We start from the raw sequence: 21,747 nt of genomic DNA, 5'->3' as shown, positions 1-21,747 counted from the left end.
TTTAGATTCTGAGTTTCCATGTTCCATAAATGTTGAAAAAAAAGTTTCTAACAACAAACTGATCAATTTTGAGGAACAATTAATTTAAATGATGCTGCTGTTTTAATGTGTGTGTGTGTGTGTTAATGTGTGTGTTAATGTATGTGTTAATGTGTGTGTGTGTTAATGTATGTGTTAATGTGTGTACCTTGTTCATAACTGCGTCTCCTCTGTGGTTCTTCTGCAGGACGTGTTGCAGAGCCAGCTCAGTTTTCTGCTGCAGCTTCTCCACCTGCAGCTTCTCCTGCAGCCAAGAGCGGTCTACACACACACACACACACACACACACACACACACACACACACACACACACACACACACAGCTGTGAGGCGGCTGCAGATAATGATAAACAGACTGAAGAGAAAAAAGTGAAGAGACGAACCTGCCGAGAGCAGAACGAACGCTGAGAAGAGAGCGAGCTCGTCCTCCGTCAGGTGCAGTGAACACAAGCTCTTAGCAAAGTCAAACACCGACGTGATCAAATCATCACAACCTGGAGACACACACAAACACACACAAACACAAGAATGCTTAGAACCACAGAAACAAATGACATTATCCTCGGTGACATGTTTGTTTGCACAGAAAGAAACAAAACTTTTAATCTTTCTGAAAAAAACTAACTTCTGAGTTACTGAAGAAATTAAAGTAAAGCATCAAAAACCTCATAAACATAAGATGTCAAAACTATCATAGTAAGTCATATTAATATTAGAGTGCTGTAATAAAATTATAGTATTTTAAGGCAGAACATTTGTGAAGTATAGTAAATAAAAGTCACGTTTGAGTAAGTCAGTAAAGTCATTAAAAGTCACAAAAATGTAATTGTACTGTCACATAGAATGAACCAGTGGAGTAACTGAGTTTGCTGGAATATAACCTTCGTCTGTTAGAACCTTCGTCCTCTCACCTAACGCTCTGAAGACGTCAGGACCTGCAAATTTCCCATCAAAGTAAACGGTGTTGTTCTGCGAGTCAAACACTCGACACATCCGGACGAGGACGACCTCCAGAGATCCTGACGGAGAGAGAACCTGATGATTAATAATGAGTAAACGCTAATGGTTATTTAATGACTCGCTGCTCGGACCTGGATCGATCAGTCATCACTAATTAAAGCACATTTGATTTTAAAAAGAGATTATTTTCACGTATGAAGTGAAAGATTTGTGGAAAAAAAATTATGGGAATGAAGAGGTTTGTAGAAACATCCACAAAAGTAGCTGGGATGGCTGCCTCTACTTCTTTCATCAAGTACATGAATTATTCTCTGGAGAATCTGTGAAAATGTCTAAAAAAATCTCACAACGTTGAAGAAAGGGATAAAAAAAATCCCACAAAACTTGAAGGAAGATGCAGAAGCGCACAAACATTACACATCATCAACATCTTCATCACAACCACACTTCCCAATACGGAGCAAAAATTATGCCAAAGCTTAACAAACAAACAATTCTCATACTAAATATGACTCATAATTCATTACAATTGTCTTGAATGGATATATTCTGTTGTACATACAAGATTTGTTTTTTTAGTACTACGCTATTTGTTTTCGAAGGATAATTTATTCGTGTTTTGTATTTGCAAAACAAAACGCATTAGTTTGTCATTGGTGTTTTGTATATATAATCGAATGGTAGGGAATTTGTAAAACACGTCAGCCAATCAGAAGAAGAAAATGAATATTCCACTTAATGTCTCTTCAGTGCGTCTAATGCCTCTAACCATATATTTGATCATGTAAAGAAGTGACCGATGTTAAAGTTACTCTCACCAGCTTTCAACAGCACGATCTGATCGTTCTGGCACAGATCCATGAAGCCGTCGATGCGTTTGGCGAACTCCACCACGTACTGGATCGCCTCGGTGATCTTTACGGCGCAGAGCTGCCACATCACCTCCCTCGGCTGCACACAACAGTAGGGAAGAAATCAAAACGACGTACAGACGGTACGGTTAAAACACGTCCTCCGTACGGCCACGCCACTTCTTCAGTGACGAGGCGGGCTGGATGGTTAGCATGCTAACTACAAGAGAAGAAGGAGGTCAGCGAAATAAGATTCGTCCTTCATCACTCGAGACGATAACTCTTGACGAGAAAAGGAATTTTACTTATGCAAGTTTCTGATTGATCGACAAGAGAGAAGAACACAGGAAGCAAAACACCAGGTTCACCGGCTGACTCCGCCTCCTCTCTCCTTGCATGATTTGATTGGCTGTAGCTTGAAAAGTCGAGCTTTACTCAACTTCCACCGAGCACAAAGCAAAAAAAAGTGAAGCATCTGAAACACGACCTCACCACATTCAAATTGAATGAGCGGCGTTTCCATTGAAGCGTCCAACTCAAACATGCGAGTTCTGCGTTAAATTTAAAACTGGCTATGTAGCAATAGAAAAAAATGTACAAAAACCTTTAACATGAAAAAGTACGATAAAAAGGATATAAATGCTCAGATGCACCATGTGACTTTACAAACAGAAACAGTGACCACACCTTGCTCTGGTAACTCTGCACCTCGTCCTGCAGGAAGTTCTGCCAGCTCATCTGCTGCAGCTCCTCCCTCAGGTACTGACACGTCTCCAGGTGAGACTTGGAGATGATCTGGACCAGATGATCTGAAATAACAACATCGCACTTTTATCGTACCGCCCTGATTTCACTTAATTCTAGTTTTTATTGTCATATCAGGAGGTCACGCTTAAATGTCTGCCACACGTTTAGTGTTATTATTTTTTATTTATTCTTTTCTAACAGAGTTTTATTTGTTTTTGATCCGGATGTGTTTGGCCTCACTTCTTTATTTACAGTCTGAGCCTGGTTTAAAACAAACCACTTCCTGACTTTAATGATGCTTTTAACATCCAGTTCATCGTGACCCAGTAGACGAGTTTGGTGCGTCAGTGTTAAAGTTTAAATACAGAATGAAACTCTGTCAAGATAAGATAATATAAGATAAGATGGGATAAGATAAGATTAAAACATGTTGGTGAACGCAGCTCAGATCAGAAACAAACTGAAATCATTCTTCTGCTCAGTGTCTCTGTGCTGCTGTTAATTGTTTCTGCATGAATGAATGAATCAATATGAAATAACACCAGATAATCCATATAGTTCGGACCAGGGCTCAGTGTGGGAACGTTAATTTGAGAAAAGCTTTTGTCAAAGAAAAGAAAAATCTCCCGGGACAAAGAGAAGAAGATTTCCCACAGCGAGCGCCCGCCACATCCCAATTGTCCCTAATTAACAGAGAGCTAATTACCACACAGAGATTTTAATGAGCTGTGAAGATGAGTTTCCAACCTCCTGCTATTTTCAACCACCTCTGTTTGCCCCACACACTCCTCTCCTCTTTGTCTCCTTCGTAATTCAATTCAAACAACTTTATTTATCCCAGAAGGGAGATTTTAGTTTTGCAGTCCACCAATCACAAAGAAACTAAACCAACACAATCAGCAGCAGCGTTCAGACGTCAGCATCCAGAGCAGAGAAAACACAGGTCGCCACGTATGAGCTAAGAGAAGCGAGTAGTCTTCTCCTCTTTCAGGATATTTCCTCATCTTCTCTCTGTTTATCTTCCCTCCAGCTCTGCAACCTTCTGCTGGTGTTTTACTTTCCAGAGCAGCTCACACACAGAGACAGGACTAGAGACAGATTACTTTTCTAATCCATTACAGGCGCTAACCATCTACAGTTCAGCTTCGCTCTTCAACTTGCTGGAGCTGATTCTGACAGTTGAAGCTGACTCTCATCGTCAGTTCTTCTCACAGGAGATGGAACCCACTCACCAGAGTTACAGACGCTCAGGGAGTGAAGGAGGAAACTTTCTTACATATTCTGTCCACATCTAAACTCTCAGGCTGCTCCTGTAATAACTGTGAATTATGACTGCACATCTTATATTCAAATTTATTTATTTTAGTCCTGTTCCTGCCTTTATCTTTGCAAACAACTACTGCTAATACAAATTTTCATTGATAATTTAATAATTTAGTCTTCAGTCTCTTGTTCTTCGCTCTATGTGCAAAGCCCTGGACCTGCTGTTGTTCATCTATCTATCTATCTATCTATCATCTATCTATCTATCTATCTATCATCTATCTACCCCCCTTGATTCCTGCAGCTCACCCAGTTCGGTCATGGACTCGCTGGGCGACGTGTCTCCATTGGTGAAGGAGCAGTATGGGAAGAAGCCGTTTCCGGACCCGTAGTCGCACAGTGGCTCCGGTTTGATGCCGTTAATATCCAGTCCTGATTGGTCGGGTGAGGGCTGAATGTCCAGGTAGAACAATCCTCCTCCTCCCTCTCCTCCAGAGTCCGTCTGTTGGTGGAAGAAACAGTCGATTTAAAAACTGGAATAACAATCTATTCATTTCAGGCCATGATTTGTTTCTTTTCTGTAAAATGCCACAAACCTTGGATGAGACGGATCCTCCTTCGGGGGAGTTCTGCTCCATGTAGCCCCCGAGTTCATCAGGGAGCTCAGTGAGGCCGCTGGACGAGAGGCCGTATTGGGGGGAGAGCGGCTCGGTGTCTCCGGGGCTCGGGCTGTTGAGGCCGGGGTGGGACATGAGGGGGGGCCCCTGCTGCTGCTGCTGCTGCTGCTGCTGCTGCTGCTGCTGGAGCCGGTGTTTCTGAACCTCAGCGTACAAACTGTCCCGCTGCTTCTTCGACATGCGACCGAACTTCACCGCTGTGGATATAGATGTATATTTAAATATTCAAGTCATGACATGTCTCAATAGGACGCAGAGATTGTGCAGATTGTTGACCTGATGCATGATTATCAAATCATCTCTCTCCCCATAGTTTTGTTATTCTTGACCTTTGAGCCCAAAAAGTTAATCAAATGACAAATGTTCATAAAGATAATTAAGAAGTGAATCAGCCACAGAGGGAAAAACTTCCTGGAACATTTGCTCCGACCACACGTTTCCCACACACCTGACACATCTGCTGCGTTTTGTTTGTGCGTCTGCAGACTAACATCTTGCAAACTGCTGACCACCAGATGTTTCTGCAGGTGAGTGTGTGTGTGTGTGTGTGTGTGTGTGTGTGTGTGTGTGTGTGTGTGTGTGTGTGTGTGTGTGTGTGTGTGTGTGTGTGTGTGTGTGTGTGTGCGTGTGTCTCACCGTCTCGGGACATGCCCACAGTCAGACATTTCTGCAGACGGCAGTGCTGGCAGCGGTTTCGGCTCGTTCGGTCGATCAGACAGTTTTTCTGGCGAGGACACGAGTAGGTGGCGTTACTCTGCTGACTGCGTCTGAAGAAACCCTGCGAGAGGAGGGACAGAGGTTTTAGTCAGTGACACCAGGGTCAGACCTTCACTCATCTTTACACCAGGTTTTAAAGTCTTGTTTCTCCCAAAATCTCCTGCCTCCATCGATTAATCTCCAAATCTCATATGAGGTCACTTTGACCTTTGACCACTGAAATATAATCAGTTCATATTTGAGTCCAAGGGACAACTGGACGATATGTGAAGAATTTGAACTTGAGATATAATTGTCAAGTTTTTGACTTTTGACCATAAACTTGTAATCAGCTAATCCTTGAGTTCAGGTGAACGTTGGCACCATATTTGAAGAAATTCCCTCGAGGTGTTCTTGAGATATCGTGTTCACAAGAATGGGACAGACCAACGAACAACCTAAAAACAGCTTTTCAATATTGATGATATATACAATTACAATAAAAACAGACAATAAGTAGAAGTAACTGGATATAAATGGTTAATGAGAATGTATATAAACTCCTGTTTCAAAGATTTAAAACATCAACAGATGTTTAACACCAACGTCCCTTTAAATGTCAAACTGTTTCTGAATGAAAACTACAATGTTTCCGTGTTTTTCACTAAGATGAGACAAAAAAATATTTTAACTAAATATGAAAACAAGTAACAAGGACTTGAATATCAGACCAATCTCCATGACAACCTCCGAGAGGAAGCAGGAAGCTCAGTGTCAAACAGGAAGTGATATGGTGTCGAGGAAGGGGCGGGGCTTACCTTACAGCCCTCGCAGGTGATCACCCCGTAGTGAATCCCTGAAGATTTGTCTCCACAGATTTTACAGGGAATGATTTCAATCTGAGCTACAGAGAGAAAAACAAGAGAAACTGTCAGAGATGAACAACAACAACAACAACAACAACACATCTATCAGCAGCTGCACCTCAAACTGTCAGGTCTGTCAAATCATCATCATCACTACCATCTGACATCAGACGTCATGTCACAGACGTTAGTGTCAAACATGTGTTCGGTCGTTTGTATGAAGAATTGAAGGATCGGATAAAATGTGAAATAAGAATCAGGTTAAGTTCATCAGAGGTAAAACTGCAGCGTCTCAACTTTCAACACATGGACAGTATTAATACACACAGACGGACGGCTCCACTCACACCGGCTATATTTAGAGGAGGGACATTATGTAAGTGCGTGGCCACATGAACACACACAAACTGAAAACAAGGTGGTGGAGTCTGAAGCAACGTTCGTCTCACTGCTGCTTGAACAAAACATGAGTTTCCCCCCACATGAGAACAATATTACTAATTCCACAAATGTCCGTCTGAATGTGGAACGAGTATCTAACGAACCCTTCATCTTATCGGCTTCACACTCGGCCAGTCTATTGTAAATTGCCCGAGAAGGTGCACTGTTGAATTTGGTGAGATTTGGACACGTGATACGTTCAACGTTAATGGAAATTGAATAAACAGACGACTGCTCTGTAGCAGCCAACGTGGGCGGGGCAGCGTGCTAACACTCGTTTTCTATGTCCTCTGATAAACTACAGCAGCGGTCGACAACTGAGTCAAACCACAGGTCAGATTCCACTTTTTTTACAGCAAAACAAAATTATTGGATTCATATATGATCACATTTATCATCTTTGATTATAATCTTTAAAAAAATCCTACTTTTCCTTGATGTTGCAGGTGTTTTATTGAGATATCAGTTATAAGTGTTTGTAAATCAACATTAAATTGTGTGTTCAGATAAAACCAGGATCCCGTCTTCCTGTATCGTGACACCAGCATCGAGACGTTTTAGTTTTGATTTCAGAATCATTAGTCATGTTATCAAGTTTAACATTTAAATACACTGAACACTGGATGTGTCATGTTTCTTATTTTAATTTTAATATTCTGTCACTCGTATATCAGTTGGATAAAATCTCATCTGAGAGAAGTTTGAATGAAATTCGAATAAAAGATTTTTTTTGACCACGATGAGAATAAAATGTTCGGTGGCCCCGAAGGTTCAACTGAGGAAAAAGGATCCAAGGAGATATTTTTCCAAATAACGTTTGATTTCATTCTTTTATGTTAAATCTATCCCCTTCCCCTCTCTCTCTCTTTCTCTCTGTCTCCCTCTCTCGCTCTCTTTCTGTTTATCGCTCTCTCTCTCTTTTCAGTTTCTCTCTGTGCCCCGGTGTCTCTCGCCCTCCCCCCACAGCGAAGGATTGACCACCTGACCCAGTGAACGAGGATCTACATGCTGAAGTCAGTGAACCACAAGACGAGTCGCATTAACTGAGAGTTTTTCAGCTGAAGCATGAGAACACAGAACAAACAGAGACAGACGAGAGAAAAACATCGATACAACTCGTAATGTTGAGGATATTCAGACTCGAATATCGTGTTTGTTTCATTAAAAACACTTTATTTTCCAGATCTACGCTGTCATACAGACATGTGACATAATGTGGCCAATCAGCACAGACGTAAAGACTGTTGATCACTTTGAAGCAAATCGTGGACGTCTTTAATATCGATGACGACATAAAATCATCAGATCGTCAATGTGGATTTTAAGTGAAAACAGTGATGCTAAAAACTTCCTGGATTTTCAACCATCGACCTTCAAGCCTCAATGAGACAAAAATCAGTAACTCACATTATCTGGTTCAGCTGCTTCACTTCATAAACAACCCACCTCCTCAGTCTTTCATATGCATCTATATGCGTACAGTTTATTATAGAAACTGAATGTAGCCTCGACGCTAACACAGACGTCGTGGTTGAGATGAAGTCGGTCAAAAACGAGGGCAGAGGCTCAGAAGTCTGGAACCAGGCGACCTGCTCTTAAATCTTCACACCAACAGAGGCTCAACTCACGAATCCCCGAGGACACAAGGACACGGTGCGAAAGATTTGGGACTGTGGCGTTCTTGCTGAAATCTCCAGCTGGTCTTTGGCAACTTCACTTCATCATATCTGTGCAGCTGCTCCGTGAGAAAATAACCACAGACCCATGAACAGATGTTCACGAAGAAGAAAAATGCTTTTTCTGGGACTTCGACCACTTTGACTGAGAGAAACACAAAAACCTGTATCATCATTATTTCAGTCTCGGTTTTCATTTGAACACACTTTATCAGTTTTAGATCATCAGGAGCAAAAAGCACAGGGATGAGCACAGATCTCTGAAAAAATCACTGACTGTAAATAAAGATGGACGACATGACAGATCCCGAAAAGTGTCACGATCTCCCCCTGGTGGTTGGCTGCAGTATAAATCCAGAGTTTTAGAGTCACTAAAACGGAGAAGTTTGAAAACGCTGCTAAACTCTGGGCCCAAGTTTTAGTCTGGACGGACAGAAACTGAGACGATTGGAAACAATAATGTCGACACTTCCTGATTGGTTCTTTTTGGTCACTAAGCAGCCTTTGCTACGATGTTAAGCCTGGATGCTACGATAACTGAGCCTTGGTCCCCATGACGTCAACTGGTCCTGACAAGGTCAGTGTTTTATGCTGGAAAAAAGTCCTTAAGAGGAAACAGAAATGACTTCACACAACTTAATGCCTCAACCTAACCTAAACCTAATTCTGACCCTAAAACCAGGTCTTAACCCTGAAACAGCTCATTAAAGTGGGTCTGACAGTGAGGACTGGGCAAAATGTCCTCACTTTACCAAAATGTCCTCACTTTACCAAAATGTCCTCCCTCAGTAGGTTCTAGGCTCAAACTGGTCCTCACAAAGATATCTGTACAAGTACACATACACACTTCGCCTATGCTGCAGTAATTAGTTTCAACATCAAACGTTACATTGAACAAAGCTGTCGACTGAAATTAGAGCCAAGGTTATTTATAATATTTATATTATTCATACAACTGCAAACACAAACATCTGGATCTGGATCATATAGAGGTAGAAAAACAGAAAAAGAAAAGACTGAACGAGGCAGAGAACATAAATGTGAGAATGATGACTGTCTGAACCTGAACATCAGGTGTGAAAGGTTCCTCAGAGCAGAAGAGGTGTTCTGGGTCTGGATCAAACTGAACCTGGTTCTGTTTGTTTGCAGAGTGAAAACACTTTGTAGGATAGTTTGGACTTTTAGACCAATCACAGGAAGTAGAAACAGCATTAAACAGTAGAAGAAGAAAAAGAAGAGCTGCAGTCTGCACCTTGTCTGTGATTGGTCAGTTTCCAAGTGTTTTTGCATCAGATGATCAATCAACTTGCTTTTTATTTATTTATTTAAGACTGTGAGGTTTTTAGTATTTTCATTGAGAATAATTTATGGATCAACATATTTAGAGGATACTAAATAGTGTGTGTGAGATTTGGTGCAGATTGATTGGATTCAAGGGAGTTTATGGAGATATGAGCTTGACTGTGTGATAAACTATTTGGTTTGATTTATCATTTATCTATAATTCATCTAATTAGATCAGATAATCATAATGTACAACTCATCCATCATTAAAATACTGATTGATTGACTTTACTAATTGTTAGTAAAGTCACCCTAACCCTAACCCTATACAAATTATGTTTCTGTAAAACCATCAGAATATTTTCCATGCTTCAATCACAATTACACAAGAAGAGAATAGAAGAACTGTTTATATCACAGTAAAATGAATCTTGAGTAACGGACATTTGTTTTTTGCGAAACGTGATCGACATATTTTCTGACATTTTCTGACTCAACATCCTGATTTCTTTATTTGTTTAGATTGTTATAGTGATAACGGTTGTGATATTGATTTTGTGCGTATCGTCATCCTGCAGCTCACACTGACCTTTGGTTTGATGAGTGAAATGTGACAACACGTCGTCTTCTCGTCCGCTCAGCGAGTCTTTACATCAGCGGAGCCGAGAGGAAATTGTTTTAATGACTCATCAGCTGTCAGAGCGGCAGTCGTCACACTCACAGAGCTTTCATGTTTGTCTGTCTGCGACGAGGCCGCTGTGTTTATCAGAGGAGCGTTGGACCAGCGGGTGACTCTCCCTCAGAGACCTCGTCCTCCCTCCTCCCTCAGATAAAACAGCGTTCATTCTCTTTCGTCTTCTTTTCTTCCTCGTCAGCATGTTTCCGTCAAACTAAGAGTCAAATGCGACTGTTTGCCTTTGGCTGCAGATCCTCGTCCTGTCTGACTGAGGCCTTCAAAGCATGTTGGGAAACATCTCCATTTGTCTGTTTTTTCATCCTGAACTCGTGTCCTTGGAGTCGAGCAGAAGGTTGAGAACCGCAGGACTCAATTTAACATCGCACCTGTCAAAACCTGCACCTGCTTTACCCACAATGCAACTTAACCTCAGACAGCTTGGTGGTTGGGGCTTGTGTTTACGACACAGACTGTAAATAATAATGTCAAACATAAAGGCTCCCCCTGGTGGTTGGCCGCTGTCAACTATCTTCATTTACAGTCTGCGGTTTACGAGAAGAGTTCGTATTTTCACTGTTAGCACGACTAGCAGGTAAATTAAAAGTTAGAGACACCTCAGTGCAGAAATAGTGACTTGATCCATATTATATCCGTCGTCTAAGTAGCATGTCGAGCTAATGAATATTAGCCATACATGCATCTGCTGGTTCACTCCCTGTCAAAGTGTTGTTGTTGAACTCTTTTAAATATTGGGTTCATATTTTTTTGTTTTTGTGCAATAGCAACAAAACATGATTCATTTGTTAACTATGAGTAAAATGTTTCTTTAGAAAACACAGACATGGTTTAGCATCAGTTCTGTTCTGCAGCAGTTCCATGGTCTCTCTTTAAAACAGGCAGGACCTAATGTGTGTTATCCTTTGAACTCCGGGGGATTAAAGACCAGTTTCGACAACTCCTGGTCAAGGTCTGTTTTCCCTTTATCTATTATTTAACTGTCTGATTATTGTATTTCAGGTGCATTTTATAGCTGCTTCCATCTTTATTGTTATTATTACAGCTCTACTTCAAAACAGTTCCTCCATTCGACTTCATGTTCTTCCCACTCATCCAACATCAGGTCTGATCAGAGCTGTGGCTGAACAGTCTAGACTCTGCAGCTGCTGACCCCAGTTCATGAGGCAGGCGACTGTTTGACTTTCTTCTACAAACGGAGGATGACATTACTTCCTCGTGGTCCGGTGAGGTGAGATCAATTCTCTCCCTCAGACGTTGCAGAGAGCCTCTGTTCTTTAATCTCCTTGGCGCGCTTCCACATAATCTCAGCGTGGATGAAATAACGGCAGACATATGGCACATGGAGCGCAGACACCCTCATTAAGCCTGTCGGCAGATGAAGCAGCAGCTTGTTCCTCAGCCACAGTTGGTGGTTCAGTTGGACACTTCTCCATCAGGTCGCACGGTAAAAGTCTCTGCTCGACATCCACATACATCTAATGTAAAGGTTCAATGTCCAATGACCAAATAGTCTCCTGCAGTAAAATATCTTCCTTTGCTTCAGAGTAGTGTACATTTCTGGAGACATGTACAACGAAGTCGGACCAGAAGAGGTGTTCTGGGTCTGGGTCAAACTGAACCATGGTTCTGTTGGTTTGCAGTGAAAACACTTAGTAGAGACAGAATTAAACAGTAGAAGAAGAAGAAGAAGAAGAGGAAGCAGCTGCAGACCTCACCTCCGACGATATAATGGTCGAACCACGAGGACGTTCATTTGGTGCATTTGAACTAGTGTGGAGTACTGTAATACTGTAGAGTACTGGAGTACTGTGGAGTACTGTAGTACTGTAGAGTACTGGAGTACTGTGGAGTACTGCGCCTCAAGGTGCTAATGCTAATACCATCATGATGTTACCATGGCAACCAAATGAAGCTCTTCATTCCTTTCCTCCATTCAAACAGAAAGACCCCCCAACTGACAACACGCCCACGTCAGACGCCATCTTCAAACCAATCAGAGTCAAGTATAGGTAGACGCAGCCAATTTATGTGATGATGACAGGACCTACGATTGTCTGACAAATTTCTTTAGTCCCTAAATTACAAAGTGAAACCAAAACTAACAGATCAAATGAAACTATGGAACAAACACATGAAGCTTCAGACTCTCAGGAGAGAAAACGTCCTGAACATGAACAATGAAACAAAGAACATCTCAGCCTCTCGAACCTCAACACACTTCCCTCGCTTCTTATCTCCACCATCTTTGCTCTGAAGCTGTTTGTGAAATCCTCTGTCCTGCACCAACACAAACTAAAATGTTATTCTACAGTAATTACGTTCAGAGCTGCAGACGAACACTGGAACCTCCACTTTTCCCTGTGGATGCAGCAGATGCTCATGTATAGATCCCACTGAATAATGTGTAACGAGCAGTGTAGCAGCGCTAAAGTGAAGGCTAATGAGCTGCAAGGATTTTATGAGAGCCACCGCTGTTTACACCAAAAATGCTAAAGCTCGGGCAAAACAAGTCCCTGATGGATAAATTATCAGACGCACAGAAAATAAATAAAGTTTTTCAAAGACGATCAAAGAGGGACGAGAGAGGAGGCCGTGAAGACGCCACTGTGCTTCCAAATGTGTCAAGGTTTACTGTGGAAACACAAAGTCAACCCCCCCCCACCCGCTTCAAGTTTACTTCAACTTTTACTTTCTGCTCCTCTGCTGAATTATCTACATTCCCCAGGTTTAAATGTTCTGGTTTTCCATCGATTTTTTTAATCAAAAGTTGCTTCACAACATAGAAGTTTAAAACTGGAACATGTGGCTTCAGTTTCTGTTCCAGTTCACAGCATCTTCACGAGAAAAATTATCGTCGCACAAACTCAAAATGTAAAAGCACTGGTTGGACAAAAAGGTTCTGAGCCGAGAACGAACAAACAATAAAAAACAATGAGGTCGCATTCATCCGTTCACATGCATAAAACATACATGTATGAAACTAAACTTGTGATTGCATCCATGAGTTTCAATAGAAGAGACTATTGAAATCAGTGACTGTAAATAAAGATGGACGACACATCTTCTACTGTCTAGAAATAAAGCTGAAATATCTCTGATTCGAACGCTGCCATCTTGTCAGGTTCAGCCGCTCCATGTGTGTTTCACCACCACGACCACCACGACCCCCACGACCCCCCCCCCTCCCTGCAGAGGACAGTTAAATAATCTCCTGGCTGTTTGTAATCCTGTGACATAACAGCCTGGCTGAGAGCCTCCTGCAGCGTTCTCACACACACACACACACACACACACACACACACACACACACACACACACACACACACACACACACACACACACACACACACACACACACACACACACACACACACACACACACACACACACACACATCACCACACACACGATCGCCATATTACACTGACTTAGATTAATTTCCAGGAGACTCTCGAGCCACCAACATCAACTTGCTTGTTTTACGTTGTGGGGACTTCAATAAGGAAGACGTGTCCCCATAATGTGACTGTGTAAACACATTTTGATCCCCACAATATGAGTAATACATGGACCACACTCTCTCACACACAAACACACACAAAATATTAGGCTCTTTTCCAGCTCTTCTTTTTTTATGATCTTTATTCTAGACTCGTCTTTTCATTGTTCACTGAAGTTCTCATTGATGTCAAACTGACTGCAGCAGATGAGCTCAGGCGTCTTTAGGACGGTTGGTGTTACAGTGACGGACCGTGAAAATAAAACTGTGCCAGAAAAACACATTAGAAAAGTTATGTCCAGGGATCAGACCAGTTCTCGTCATCAGGACTGAAAAACTTTCTTATTTACCAACTACAAATAAACCTCAAAGAGGAAGTAGAAGAAGAAGGTTACGTACAGGTAAAGACATCACAGCTGACTGATTTTTAATAAATAAAAACAATCTTAAATTCATATAAGAATTTCTTGCATTAGCTCCTCCCACATTCATGGACATCAGCGGTTCCAACTTTTAGTTCAATAATTTAATGGAGCTAAACTGTTTTTTGGGGGGGGTTTTGTTGCGGTAATTCACAAAAGTATTATAGAACAGGCACCGATACCTCATCAGTGGAAAATAGATACATCCTGTGCTTTATCTTAATGAACATAATTTACTAAATGAACATCAGCTGTTTGAAGAAGACTTGAAACGAGAGAATGAGACATAAACTCCTGAGGAAGATGTTTACTGACGTTATAAAGTGAGAAGTCATTTTCTCATAAACGTCTATTTATATTTATCTATAGAAACAACACTTCATAAAACATCATGTTATATTGAACAAGAAAAACCAAGAGAACTCTCCTCACGTTCATCTCTCTCCTCCTCTCTCCTCTTCTCTCCTCTCTCTCCTCCTCTCACCTCTTCTCTCCTCTCTCTCCTCTCTCACCTCTTCTCTCCTTCTCTCCTCCTCTCTCCTCCTCTCTCCTCTTCTCACCTCCTCTCTCCTCTCTCACCTCTTCTCTCCTCCTCTCTCCTCTTCTCTCCTCTCTCTCCTTCTCTCACCTCTTCTCTCCTTCTCTCTCCTCCTCTCTCCTCTTCTCACCTCTTCTCTCCTTCTCTCTCCTCCTCTCTCCTTCTCTCTCCTCCTCTCTCCTCCTCTCACCTCCTCCTCTCTCCTCTTCTCACCTCCTCCTCTCTCCTCCTCTCCCTCCTCTCACCTCTTCTCTCCTTCTCTCTCCTCCTCTCCCTTCTTCTCACCTCTTCTCTCCTTCTCTCTCCTCCTCTCATCCTCTCTCCTCCTCTTTCCTCTTCTCTCCTTCTCTCACCTCCCTCACCTCCTCTCACCCCCTCTCTCGTCCTCTCTCCTTCTCTCACCTCCCTTTTCCTCCTCTTTCCTGTCCTCACCTCCCCTCACCTCCCCTCACCTCCTCTCACCTGTTCTCAACTCCTCTCATCTCCTCTCACCTACTCTCACCTCCTTTCTTGGCCTCTCTCCTTCTCTCACCTCCCTTTTCCTCCTCTTTCTTTCTCTCACCTCTTCTCTCCTTCTCTCACCTCCCTTTTCCTCCCCTTTCCTCCTCTTTCTTTCTCTCACCTCTTCTCTCCTTCTCTCACCTCCCTTTTCCTCCCCTTTCCTCCTCTTTCTTTCTCTCACCTCTTCTCTCCTTCTCTCACCTCCCTTTTCCTCCCCTTTCCTCCTCTTTCTTTCTCTCCCCTCACCTCCCCTCCTCTCACCTCCTCTCTCACACCTCTTCACAGTGGAATTATTTTGACGGGACATTTTCCCAGAATAGAATTTAAAGATGAGAGAAGGTTTCATGTTTCCAACCTGAGAAAACACGCGTGAAACTAAACAGTGAAAAGATCGAAGCTCCGAACACAGACACACAAACAGGATCTGGAATAAAAAGCTGCTCATCAACATCATCCTGTGACACAGAGTCAACAAAACATCTAAGACTGAGCTCAAGTGAGAAAAACTTCAGACACACACACACACACACACACACACACACACACACACACACACACACACACACACACACACACACACACACACACACACACACACACACACACACACACACACCTCTCTCTCTCTCTCTCTCTTACCTTTCATGGCAGAAATGATAAAGTACATATTTGTCAGGCCTGAGTTTCAGGAGGATCCTTGTTGTGTCCCCAGCAGCAGCTCCTCTCAGCTCTGACATCATCCTGAGCTGCTGCTGCACAGCACGAGCAGCCATGTGACCGTGACGTCACCGCCCGGCCCCGCCCTCCCCCGGCCTACCCCCTCTGATTGACATGCCTACCAGCCAATGAGAGGAGCCGGATCTGAAAGGTTGTTTGTGTTTGTTTTTTTCTGTTTTAAAGAACATGTATTGAAAGAAGAATATTGATATTTGTATTCGAAGGATTTACGGTTGTTCTTTAAATGGGCTTTATTTACCAAAAACCACAACAATGTTTTCCCCTTCAGAACTTTGGAGGGACGTAGAAATGTATCAGCAAAGGAAACAGAGTCTCTGAATTGTTATCTAGGGAAATCTAATGACACATGTTTTAAATATTCTGTCCTGCATCTTCTTCCAGATGTTAAAAGCCTCATATACTAAGATGATATCGATTTAATATGTTTAACACGAACACACGATTACCATGTTCACAATGTGTCCTTTGTACCACATATTTACGCCGTGAATTCTTCTTGCACAGTAAAACCTCTGCAAACCAAACACACTGATCATGTCGCTCCACCAACATGACGACCACGTGCTTAACCTCCACCACGAGCAGTCAGATCTTTGTTTCTCGGCGTCACCATTAAATTGATCAACTGTATATGAATCCAGATCCAGGAGCAGTCATACCCGTGTCTGTGACCCATTAAAACATCCATACATTTTTAACTGTACAGGCAGGATTCAGCATAAACTCGGTAGATTCAGACCAAGTAGCTCCAAAAACATAATCATCTGGAGATACTCTTTCAATATTCACACACAAGTTTGGTGAAAATCTGTCGGGGTTTCTTTCCGGGTCAAACAAGCTCCAGTATCTCATTAAACACGACAGTATTACACAGGTTTCATAGTGTAGTGGTCATCACATCTGCTTTACACGCAGAAGGTCCTGGGTTCAATCCCCAGTGAAACCAAAGCTTTGTATTATGGCTGGTCTGACACGCCCCTGAACAAAGAGACAAGAGCTAAGACCAAGTGTTTGCGACAGAGGCGGAAAGAGGAGTTACAGCAATGGACAGTCTGAGGAAGAAGATGTTTAATTAAAATTATCAACCTGAATTTGAGCATAATCCATCTCCTTTAAGTAAACACATTGTTTATTTATCCAAACACAACAGGAACATGAAACTAACAGCTTGTATATTTTTGTGGAACCATGTGAAACTTCTTGGCGACCAGTGGCCCTTGTTGCCTTGTTGTGACAGTGTTGCTGACACGAAAGAAACAAACTAACCAAAGTTACTCACAGACATCCTCACTGAAGTCGTTGGTTTGTTTATGGTTTGTGTTTCTCACATCAGGACAGAGAGCAACACCCTGATAAACACAACATCACATAAACACACAAGAACAACCACATGGCGTGCACTCTGCCGCCTCCCGCCTTTGCTGCGGTTCACATAGCGAACAGTTTAAAGAAACAAAGAGGGAGTTGAGGTGTAAAGGAAGAAGAGAGTGTGAAACAAGAGAGGAAACAAACCACAAAGAGTCACCAGACACGAAGGTAACAAGAGGACGACATGGCGAGTAAATAAAGAGACGCTGTTTCAGCGAAAAAAGTGTCCACCAATCACATCCAGCCATTCTTCTATACAGCAACACAAATCGGAGTAAAAATCAAGATTCTTCATCAGTTCAACTGTTAAATGCCTGAAGTGAGTTTTTCTTTATATTTATAGTTACTTACAATAGATTTTTATGGTTAAACTTTAAAATATTTGTATAAAATATAAATAATAATATAAATATTAATTACATTTCTTTGTCATAAGGGTTTGATAACGAGATCTCCGGAATCGTTGACAAGTTTTAAAATGAATATCGGCCGAAATATTAGAATCAGCATCAGCTCCCAAAAAACACCAGTCAGGCTTTAACATTTACAATAAGTGTCCTTATCTAAACAGGAAGTGACATCAGGATCTGAGGGATGTTAAAGGACTGGGACTCAAACGTGAGATAACAACTTAATACCAGTTTTATTTTCTGTCGACCTGCTAATTCAACATATTTGTATTTGTGTGTCTCTTCTGCTCCATGTTTTTTTGTGTATCTGAGCCGTGGAGAACAACAGAACTTCCACTAAAACTAAAGGTAAATAAGACACAACTCAGCAGTAACTGAACAAGCTGAAGTATCTCGAGCTAACTGGTGTTTTTACCCATGATCCCACACTGCTTCACAAAACAACTCCCGTCTGAGCTGCGAGCTTCGGTGTAAACGATTAAACTCGGTGAAAACAGCCGGCCTCAGTAAACACCAGCGCCCGGAGGCCGAACGACTCCTGCCAGCAGAGAGAGGAACGTGAGCAGCAGGAGCTTCATTCTTCCTGTAAATTGGCAGAACAGGAGGATGATTTACGCTTCGAAAGGCTCGACGTCTGGCGGCGTCGGAGCCCCCCCCCCCAATCAGACCGGGTCAATAGACTCCCAGCAGCACGTTACGAGTTGTGTGGAAAAAGCCTCCATGGCTCCCGGAGGATCAATGTTTCTCTCTGCGATCATCCCATCCTCACATTCATTATCCGTCTCTATCAGCTCTAATGAGAGCGACTCGACTGTGGCAGCGCTCCCTCGTCACACATTTATCCTTATCTCCCCTGAACACTCACCGCTCAACACGTCCTCCTGTAAAAACTAGTTCCAGACAGGAGGAAACTTAAAGTGTCAGAGCACCACAGAGACCAGAACAACAAACTCCTCCACTGCGGTGACTCCACCTGCCCTCAGATTCAGATTCTCTCTGTTCTCACTAACAAAGTAAGAGATTCAAATGGTATCGATGGAAATGAGCTTATACTTTGGAACATCATTCAAACAAACAGTGTCAAAACAACCGAGGATGATCCACTTAAAGATGGACGACATGAAATACAGAAACTTTCTCAGATATAAACGCTCTTGCACTGATGACCTCCTCAGAGCTAAGGATTCTGGGAAATCAGTACAACTCTTTCACACCCACGTCTGCAGGAAATAGTGACGGCCACATAAACCAGCAGCTTCAGAACAGATGGAACAGGAAACAAGGAACTCACATGTGTGCGTCTTCTTCACCGCCACTGACAAACCTGCAACACAGAAGATACAGATGTTACTGTTGATCAGCTATTAACTATCAGAAATCTGCTAGAAAACTCAAATATACCATTAAATTGATACTCTCCCAATATTATCTTATATTAAAATCTGTCCTTTTGTTGTTGGATTCAAATATGCTCCAGTATCTCATTAAATATGACATTAATACAGAGGTTTCATAGTGTAGTGGTGATCACGTCTGCTTTACACGGAGAAGGTCCTGGGTTCAATCCCCAGTGGAACCAAATCTCTCTCATATTGATTGACATGCAGCCACAACTCTCATTTAAAGTGAGAATAAACACTGATCATAACCAGACTATAAATACTTCAACCTGAGTCCACTTTACTTTGCTTTCATCCAAATCAAATACAACATGCAAGAGTTTTTATGGGAAATTAACTAATGAGGGAAAAACAACTATAAATTCTATAAATAGGGTTCAGTATCTCATTAAACGTAGCAGCATCACATGGGTTCCATAGTGTAGTAGTTATCACATCTGCTTTACACGCAGAAGGTCCTGGGTTCAATCCCCAGTGGAACCAGAACTTATGTCTCAAACTCACAAATAACAGAAAGAATCAAAAGAAACACACGTATGTCACAGTATGGATCATGTTTTGGGCCAAAAGATTCAGTTTTAACAACAAATAGATTGTGGTCTTGTCTACACACGTTTGTTTGTTTTGTATATGTGAAACAAAAAGCATTAATTTGTCAATGTTGTTTTGTATTTGTGTATTTGTGTTTTCAAGTGATGGCAGGCAATTAGTAAAACATGTTTTGTTTGTTTCCTGAGTTTTTGCATGTCTCAGACATAAGTTCTGGTTCTACTGGGGATTGAACCCAGGACCTTCTGCGTGTAAAGCAGATGTGATGACTACTACACTATGAAACCACTGTGGTGCTGCCACGTTTAATGAGATACTGAACCCTGTTTATGGAGTTTATTTGGCAGAGGAAACTCCTGAACGTCAATTACGAAAAAGGGAAAATGCCATCCCACAATTTCGCAACATTTAAAATGTTGCACCAATCCATGTAAATATAATAGCCATGTAATATAGTTTGATTCTAGTCTAAGAGGGTGAGGGCGTTTTACTTTGAGATGAGTCCGGTCCCTGTACCACAGATGTTTATCACAGGCTTTGTTGTAATAAACTGTTACATTTGTTATCATCTAATAAATATCTTGGAAGTCATGGTGGATAAAAGTGTTGAGGAGGAGTCACTGAACGTGAATCTGCTCCTGGTGAAGTCGCCTGATGCTTCACACTGATCGACCTGTGATACAGAGAAAACCTGAGCCGAGGAAAACAGAAAAGGAGAAATAAACTACCCAGTTGATTTCATTGATCATCAAACGCTGACCTGGATCTAATGTAAAAACCTTCCTCAGCAGGAAAACACTCGTGTGTTTCCAGGTCCAGCGCTGTCGTCGTTCATCTGCAGCGACCTTTGCCTCAGAAAATGAATGGTGCTCACAAACACACCCCCTGCACACGCTTCATATTTCAAAGAGGTGATAACAGCCGCTGTCTTCGTGCACCTACACGGCTTTATCATGGAATCTAGGCCAGATTAGAATATTCATTATCTCTGACCTTTTCAACTCCAGGCTGCAGGAGAAGCTGCAGAAAGAACATGTCAGTGAGAAAAAGGAGAATGAATGAACACGACTAGCTGAGGAGGAGAAAACCACCTCCACAGACTCTGATGAGCAGGGCCGCACCTGTGCATGAGTGGGGGGGGCCCGTTTACACGCTGGGCGAGGGGCCCCCTTCGTGGTTGTCCTGCTTTTCTTTGTGTTTCTTTTCAGTTCAGCTGCGTTGATGTGTGATGAGGTTTCTCATCTGTAGGCAGTTTTATTAATTTATTAAAATACCTCCGTCCACACAAATACTTGAGCTGCAGCTGTGGTCGCGGCTTATAAAAATCTCCAGTGAAGCGGCTTCTGTTTGCATGAAGCGTTAATCAGCTCTGGTTGTTGTGATTAAATGTTTAGTTGAACCTCGATGCTTCTGTCTTTCAGAGTCTGTTCACTGAAGCTGTGTCAGGAGAAAGACGAGCGCTCAGTCCTGCAGGCGGCAGCAGCTTCAACCTGCGCCGTTCACAACTTGTGTCAGCGACTCTGACGTCTGTTAAAAGACATGAAACGCAGCAGGCTGACAACAGCGATGGAGAGAATCTGTCTGTCTCCCTCTGAGCCTCAGCACCGATTACAGCTCACGCTTCTTATAATTGTTCAGAGCGAGCGGCTCCTCGTACCAATTATAGTGTATTAGCAGCAGCCGCCAAAGTCATTTCACCGCCGCTCATCAGGGAGCTCGAAACAAAAAGAAGAGAAGAGGCGGAAAAAAGAAACAGCCTTCGTCTCGCTGCATCAAATGAAGTGAGGATTTAAGATGGTGCAGATAAAATGAGATTTAAGGATTAATGACAGTAGGAAGTGAGTGAACTTTCAGTGACTTGTTTTAAAGTAACAAGAGGTAGTGAGTTAGCGCGGCAGCTGAGGACGACGGAATCTGCGATTCTACGCAGACAAGATGATGTAAATAACGAAGAAAAATGACCCGAGTTCACGATCTTTACATTAATTATTCATGTTTAATAATACTTCGTATAAACCTGCGTTAAATAACGTTCTAAGTCATTTCAGTCGTTTCCACATATTTCTTCTCTGTATTAAAGATCAATGTGTCGCTGTCACTAAGTTTGGAGACTCGTGAAGAACTCACA

General features: G+C 42.2%; 1 protein-coding gene and 4 non-coding genes across 7 annotated transcripts in view; 3 read left to right on the top strand and 2 right to left on the bottom strand.

The window, feature by feature from the left end:
- LOC118102605 (nuclear receptor ROR-alpha A) overlaps positions 1-21,747 on the bottom strand; it is a 48,429-nt gene that overhangs the window by 3,860 nt on the left and 22,822 nt on the right. For 2 of the 3 annotated variants that reach the window (XM_035149030.2, XM_035148947.2), the window contains exons 2-11: positions 18,962-18,994; positions 6,052-6,137; positions 5,174-5,315; positions 4,457-4,734; positions 4,170-4,362; positions 2,538-2,659; positions 1,818-1,950; positions 951-1,058; positions 423-533; positions 188-300 (exon numbers count right to left, since the gene is read on the bottom strand). In XM_035149030.2, the coding sequence (XP_035004921.2) occupies positions 188-300; positions 423-533; positions 951-1,058; positions 1,818-1,950; positions 2,538-2,659; positions 4,170-4,362; positions 4,457-4,734; positions 5,174-5,315; positions 6,052-6,137; positions 18,962-18,994 (1,319 nt within the window). Of the gene's footprint in view, positions 1-187; positions 301-422; positions 534-950; positions 1,059-1,817; positions 1,951-2,537; positions 2,660-4,169; positions 4,363-4,456; positions 4,735-5,173; positions 5,316-6,051; positions 6,138-15,793; positions 15,940-18,961; positions 18,995-21,747 lie in introns of those variants that run through there. The other variant, XM_035149123.2, reaches the window with a different exon arrangement.
- On the top strand, positions 16,766-16,838 carry trnav-uac. The gene has a single exon. It is a non-coding gene; the product is annotated as a tRNA-Val (tRNA).
- Positions 19,177-19,249, top strand: trnav-uac. The gene has a single exon. It is a non-coding gene; the product is annotated as a tRNA-Val (tRNA).
- trnav-uac lies at positions 19,481-19,553 on the top strand. The gene has a single exon. It is a non-coding gene; the product is annotated as a tRNA-Val (tRNA).
- Positions 19,834-19,906, bottom strand: trnav-uac. The gene has a single exon. It is a non-coding gene; the product is annotated as a tRNA-Val (tRNA).

This window comes from Hippoglossus stenolepis, chromosome 1 (genome assembly GCF_022539355.2).
Source record: "Hippoglossus stenolepis isolate QCI-W04-F060 chromosome 1, HSTE1.2, whole genome shotgun sequence".
Lineage (NCBI taxonomy): Eukaryota > Metazoa > Chordata > Actinopteri > Pleuronectiformes > Pleuronectidae > Hippoglossus > Hippoglossus stenolepis.
The sequence above is the reverse complement of the archived record's forward strand: the minus strand, read 5'-3'. Positions and strand labels throughout refer to the sequence as shown.